We start from the raw sequence: 7,265 nt of genomic DNA on the forward strand, positions 1-7,265 counted from the left end.
GTTAAAATATATGTTTATTAAATAAAGTCTAATGTTACAACTAATTGGGGATCCCTTTAATGCTCTGCCAAGCCTTCACTTCAGTTGCTGTTTTTTTGTTTAGTCTTTAACAAGTGAAATGTTCAGTTGGGTTGAGATCAGGTGACTGGTTTGGCCGTTCAAGAATATTCCACTTCTTTGCTTTAATAAACTCCTGGGTTGCTTTGGCTTTATGTTTTGGATCATTGTCCATCTGTAGTATGAAACAGACCAATCAGTTTGGCTACATTTGTCTGATCTGAGCACACAGTCTGGCTCTGAAAACCTCAGAATTCATTGGGCTGTTTCTGTCCTGTGTCACATCATCAATAAACACTAGCAGCCATGCATGGTCAAGCCATCACACTGCTCTGCTGGGTTTTACAGATGATGTTATTTGTTTTGAATCATGAGCTGTACCGCGCCTTCACCAGACTTTTCTCTTTCCATCATTCTGGTAGAGGTTGATTTTGGTTTCATCTGTCCAAAGAATGTTCTTCCAGAACTCTGCTGCCTTTTTTTTTACATGTTTTTTAGCTACGTCCAGTCTAGCCTTTTTATTCTTGAGTCTAATAAGTGTCTTGCAGCGTGTAGTGAACGCTCTGTATTTACTTTCATGCAGTCTTGTCTTTATGGTAGATTTGGATATTGWTACTTCTACCTCCTGGTGAGTGTTGTTCACTTGGTTGGCTGTTGTGAAGGGGTTTCTCTTCACCATGGAGATTATTCTGCCATCATCCACCACTGTTGTCCTCTGTGCACACCCAGGTCTTTTTACATTGATGAGTTCACCAGTGCTTTCTTTATTTCTCAGGATGGAGCAAACTGTAGATTATCTCATTCCTAATATTGTAGCAATTTCTCTTTTGTTTTTCTGTTTTTGCGTCTTAAGGATGGCTTGTTTCACCTGCATGGAGAGCTCCTTTGACCTCATGTTTACTTCACAGCAAAACCTTCTAAATACAAGCAGCACACGTCAAATCAGCTCCAGGCCTTTTATCTGCTTCATTGAAAATAACATAATGAAGGAAGTGGTCACATCTGCCAATGAACTTGTCTTTAAGTCATTTGTTCAATTAATGTACTTATGGTCCCTTTGAAACCAGGGTGGGCACATGTTAAGGAGCTGAACTCCTAAACCCTTCATCCAATTTTAAAGTGGATACCTTCAAAAGAAGTCTGACAGTCTTCATGCCCATTTTATAACTATAACTTGAATATGTTTCAGTAAACAGGTAAAAAAACAAACTTTGTGTGAATGTCCAAATAGGCACAGATCTAACTGTAGATATTGAGCTGCAGTGTGGTTTGGTAGTAGCTGAGCATCCTTCCCAACACATACTTTAAGAGTTAACTTTGGCATGCAAAATGGCAGACAGTATTTGTACTTTTAATAAATGCTAGTTTAAATTTGAAATATGCTTGTCTTTTTGAAAATGCAGCAGGAAGTATCAATGTAATTTTATGTTTGTTTTCTTTGGTAAAGATGTGTGAATATTTCAGGATTTTGCTGATCTAACTGTTTCTTCTGTGTTTCCTACATTATCACTGTAAAAAGGACCAAGTGTTTTGCTCTCTGCCTACCTTCCATCTGTGTTTTTAGGCCAAATTCTGTGTGCACCAGTGACTCTAAAGTGATATCTGGGTCATTTGTTTACGCTCCATATGCTTTGGGAATATTTTCTCTAGTTCTGACACGTGGACCAAGTTATAGTTTAAAACTGGTAGGGTGTGTTCTTTCACACTAACACTAAAGCTACTATATTTTATCTTTATTATTGGATAAAAGTCTGTGTAAAACTAAATTAAGCACAAAAACTGAGGTAATTTGTATTTGGTTGATTATTCTTTGTTGTAGCAATGCTTCTTGGCAATAAATTTTATATTGTTGGAAAGCCTGTTTATTTCCTCCTAATTGGTGCCACGTTTGTTAGGAAAATACATTTGTTAGCTGAGCAGCAGCGCTGAGTATGTTTTACTGAGGACAAAGTTGCCAAATCTGCTCTGCCATGCCAAGCAGTTTATTTTGCCATTGACTAGTGTTTGGCGTCATTTATTTAACCGGATGATTGGAGGCTGCAGAAGTGAGACAAACTGGCAATTTACCGATTTATTTACTTAACAAACTGGAGTCTGAGTAGCATGTGAAAGAACCATACACAGCTACAACATCCCGACACCTCCTCTTCTTACGAGCTTTGTCACACCCTGCAGTGGGATTAAGTAAAAACCAGCCCCTTGTTCTTCACTTTGCTTGGCACAGAGGGTCTGGACTCTCGGCTATAGAGAAACGATTGCTTGCTGGAGGTGTGGAGCCTGTTGAAGTTTAAAATGATGGGATCTGATTTACCCAATCGCTAACGGTTGGCTGTGACAAATGTAGTACGCCAGCTCAACTGTGAAGGAAGCTAAGCTAAGACGCTAACCGGAAATTGGGTGCGCTCAGTGTTGGGCACCAGCCCGCTAAAGCGCAAATCCGCTAATTGCAGACCTAAATATTACGTTTGTGCTTTAGCGTTCTTGCTAATTTTTATACTCCATAAGCGGATTAGTGCTTTCTAAAATTAAAATACATACCGCTAATAACTAATTATCTACCAGTCATCATTATCTTGAACAGCAGAAGGTAAGGGTGTCAATGAATCAAATGGACAGCACCCCTCCCAGATAAACACACTTACTGGTAAGGTATTCATCCTTGCTGACTGTTGCTTTTGGCCACGGTTCTCATTTCCCACAATGCTTTGTGTCTGCTTACGTAGCAGGAAGGCAATAGCAAAAACAGTTAACGTTTGTAATCCATACTAAAATTTTGTATGTATTGATTTATTTTACTTTACAATCGGAGCTCCTTTTTTTAAAAAAAAAAAACGTTTAAACGCTGGAGCTCAAAAGCATCGGTCAACAAAATAAAAGCTTGTAGGGAAAAAGTTAAAAGTGCTAAATTAAAATAGATTTATTGCTTTTATTGCTTCACTTTTGTTTTATGTCATATTGGTATTTAAATCAAACATGTTTCTTTCAGTGCTGGTGTTCAGATTTGCAAATGTTCTTCATTTTTGTTCAACAAGTTTTTCCATCATACTAACTGACTGGTTCTGTTTTTGCAGGATGCCAGCTGCTAGCACCATGACCGGTGGGAGGGCCCTGCTGCTTTGTGCAAACACTGACAACTGTATTTACCAATCAGTTAACGGGTAGGTACCTCAGCAGATATGAAGCGCTTAATGTGTTAAGCTTAAGTGGGCTTAATAAATAGGGCTGTGTTGCGCAAGAAGAAAAAAGACAAGGATAATTGAGTCCACTTGTAAAAAAGCTAAAGCAAATTGGAAAATGGTTGTTTCATTTCCTTTTAGGTCATGTTACATCAAGTTTCATTATAAGGTTCTCGCAGGAAACATAAGTCCTTAATCACCTCCTCAGATTTTGTCTCGATAACACGTCTGTGAGTTTCCCATTCAGCAATGTCATCAGAAAATCACAGAGAGGGGCCAAGTTTCCTTCGTTTGTTGGGGGAAAGCTTTTGATAGGCACTGGGCCAAAACAGAGTTTAGTGGGTCAGGAAAAGAAAAGGACAGATGCACATCTGCAGTTCAGCCTCTTGCTTCTCGTGTGTGTGCTTCCTCACCTCTCCGTAAATAGCTTTGTGTGGAACTCGTAAACTTTGACCCTGAAGCCTTGAGTTCAAACAGTCGTGACCCAAAAATGCTCCAGCTTTCACTCCCAGCTGGAACAGAGACAAAGTACCATATTTATTCAAGTATAATACGTAAAATCAAATTCATGAAATCATTCATAAAGATGGAGGGTAGTACTGTACTCGGATAAATATTTTTACTTATGTATTTTAACTGAAATATTGGCTTCATTCACAAAATTATTGAGTCCAGAAATGAGACGCGTTGTAAAAATCAGTTGAAACGAGCTCACCTCTGACACTCCTCTGTGCTTCAGAGTGAGATAATAACAGATMCAKSMRGRRRMMWKRWKKKRAAAAAAGGGGAAAAATCAGTCCTGCACCTTAGTAATGATAACAAACTAATGACATTAGTGTGTGACCGAGCTGCTCCTCGAAAACAACAAACACATGTTCGTCTGTAATGGCTGCCATCTACCGGTGTTCTGAAAAAGTTTGTATCCCTGAAAAAGGTTTCCCCACCAGTGGGGGCGCTCGTGAGTAGGAAGTAATCTGCTTTTCCCCCACAAGATGGTCCAAATCTCATGTGAAGTCTCTGACTTTTGTGTTGGCGCCTCCTGGTGGACTATGTGTAAAATGCCAGAATTCATATGATGCTGCTACAGCTGATATATATTTGTTGTCAAAATACCTTTTAGTACATATGTTGTTAAAATAAAATGAACAGTCCAATGATCATTTTACTGATATGTATAAAGACTGCAAAGGCTGAAATATCTTCGTCTGGATGAAATTGGAGGTAGTTTGAGGATTCATTTTTTTATGCTTTTTAAGCTCAAAAAGGGGGGGGGAGATCGTATTATACATGAGATCGTATTATACATGAGATCGTATTATACATGAGATCGTATTATACATGAATAAAAACGGTAAATGTTTTAGCTTTTTAAAAAAGGTTTTAGTATTGTAGTTGTATACTCATACTGTGTACACATACTGTAAATGAGGACGAACCTCTCATTTTGTTTCTGTTTCCTTCAAAGGCTCCAGTGCTGTGGCTTGAAGGTTGGGGAGGCTCCATCACCTGTGATACCCCAGCCTTTAGAGGTGTGTGGGTCCCTGGGGTACAGAGACATCAAGGGCGCTGCTGAGACCACCAAGCATCCTCTTTCCCCCCTGCTCAGGCTCAGTGACAGCCCGGGTCCTCCCAACACCATGCTGGCTCACAGGAGAACCCCGTCCATCAATGGCCAGGGAACACCCAACATGGAGAACGGGCTGAACCACAACAAGAGCTCAGCAGGAGCCAAACCTGCCAGCATCCGAGATAAGATTTCACAGTGGGAGGGCAAAAAGGAGCCTGTGACTTTAATGGGAACAAGTCCACTCAGTGCAACGCAGAAGGAAATTGGGACTGTGAGGACAAAGGAGTCCAAAGTTTCTGATGTCCAAAGGACGGACAGCAAGAGGTTTGTCAGCTGGGACAAACAAGACTCGGGGAAAGAGAATGTTGGAAAACTGGTGGATTTATGTCCGACAAGCAAAGAGAAGGAAGACATGAGGTGTTGTGCTTCCAAAGCAACAGAAGCCCAAGACAAGAAAACAGTTCTCACTCATGTTAAAAAACTAGAAAAGGCAACAAAAGAAGTGCCGAGCAGACCCTCACTGGCATTTCCAGGGAATTACTTCAGTCCTCCTTCAAAAGACGAGCTGGAGGAAACAGAGAAGAAAACCAGTGAACCCATTTTTGGGACTTTTGACAAGACTCGACCCGGAGCATTTCAGAGGAGAAGGCAGGGGGATTCGGAGAATGTTTACTGTGAGCCTGGTGCTCCGTCTATAAACCCGCTACCCAAACCTCAGAGAACGTTTCAGCACCCCACAACAACTGCAGGCTCTTTCTCTGGAAAAGCAAAGAGGAACCTGCCTCCTTTACCATCTATTCCTCCTCCACCTTTACCCTCGTGCCCTCCCCCTGGAGTCTGCAGAAGACCCTGGGCTGACAAACCACGTGACAGCAACAACAGGTAGGCCTCCGTCCGCAAGGACGGGATGACTAATATTGCAGCACAAACTCCTGCCTGACACTGGACACAATTAAAACCTTATCATTTTTTAATTTAATGTCAGCTGTTGCTTCCATGACCTTCTGTCTTAATGGTTCCCACCACCTGCCCATTGAGTTACACAATACCTTAAATCAGGGGTGGGCAGTCCTGGTCCTCGAGGGCCGCAGCTCTGCATGTTTTACTTTTTTCTCTGCTTAAACACACCTGATTTGAATGAAAGGCTTCTGCAGTATGGAGGACTGACACTGACATAACTAGAAATAAAAGCAGAAATATTTAAATTGGCTAGTAAATAAATAAATACACTTAAAGGGCACTCATCCAATTCAAAAGGAGAACATCATTCAAAGTATATGTATATACACAGTAAAATGTAAATTATGTTCAAAATTGTATAGTTTGTTGGAACTAAGCTGGAAAAATAAATATGAAGGTCAATAAAATTATAAAACATGAGGTAAAGCTCTCCTTTTTATTTAATTGCCACATTTTTGATTGTATTTAATTATTTATTTATTTATTGGTCCATTTATATGCAGTATGTCTGATTTTATTTCTAATTATGTCAGTGTCGGTCCTCCATACTGCAGAAGAGGCAATTAAATGTCTGAATCAGGTGTGTTGGAGCAGGGAAAACATAAAACGTAGGGTGCGGCCCTCGAGGACCAGGTTTGCCCACCCCTGCCTTAAATAAAGTTAACCTCACTCTGTGTTTAAATGTCCCCAATAATGAGTTGGATCTGAGAATCCTACACATCCGTTCCTCACAAAGACCCTTACTGGAAGAAGAGACTAACCTGAACACCAGCGTAAGTCAGGCCATGGAAACTTCTTGCTTTCTCCTAAATTTCAGCCTTGACCATGAAAATAACTGTACAGCAAACTCTTCCCCCTCAACAATTTCTTTGCAGAGTTTGAATTTCTGAATCAGCCACCAACAGTGTTGGGGTTTTAAAATAAGAATCCAATTCATCTGGTTACAATCAAATAATGCGAGCTCTGTAGGGAAACCCAAAAAATGTGAACGTTGCAGGTTTGGATCTCATCTATTGTTCGCTTTCTCCTCAGAGCCTGAGCTCTTGTTTTGGAGCTTGGCTTGAATCTGTTACATTCCATACCATATGTGGAGGCTTCACTCTGCTCAAGTGTTGTGTGTCGAGGCCTTTGTTTAGTCAGGCTGTCTGCCTCTGAAGTGTCTTATTTTGCTGCATGAAATTTTAGATATAGATTATCAGTTTATTAACTGCTGTAACATTTGTTACTTTGGAGCAGAAATAGATATTAAGCTCAGTATTAATTCATAAAACCACATTGTACAAATCCTAATCCATGCTCTAAGTTCATATGCAACTTATTTTGTGTGCACAGTACACTGTAAAAAATAACTTGCAAGATTTACTAGATAAAATCCTGTAAAAGATTTGCGCTAACGTTTGGTAAGTAAATTTAAATGCTAGAAATTCATGTAATATTTACTCATCATTATCTAGTAAAAGTTATTAAGAATATAGTTAAAGATTTGTGAATAAATCGGGTAAATT

The 7,265-nt window shown here is 39.9% G+C and overlaps 1 protein-coding gene across 1 annotated transcript in view; it reads left to right on the top strand.

The window, feature by feature from the left end:
* LOC106533529 (DENN domain-containing protein 2A) overlaps window positions 1–7,265 on the top strand; it is a gene marked incomplete at its 3' end in the record, with an annotated part of 102,980 nt that overhangs the window by 57,813 nt on the left and 37,902 nt on the right. Inside the window, 2 exon segments of the mRNA XM_014029871.1 lie at window positions 3,129–3,215; window positions 4,699–5,682. Of these exon segments, the coding sequence (XP_013885325.1) occupies window positions 3,130–3,215; window positions 4,699–5,682 (1,070 nt within the window).

This window comes from Austrofundulus limnaeus, unplaced genomic scaffold, assembly GCF_001266775.1.
Source record: "Austrofundulus limnaeus strain Quisiro unplaced genomic scaffold, Austrofundulus_limnaeus-1.0 Scaffold961, whole genome shotgun sequence".
NCBI lineage: Eukaryota > Metazoa > Chordata > Actinopteri > Cyprinodontiformes > Rivulidae > Austrofundulus > Austrofundulus limnaeus.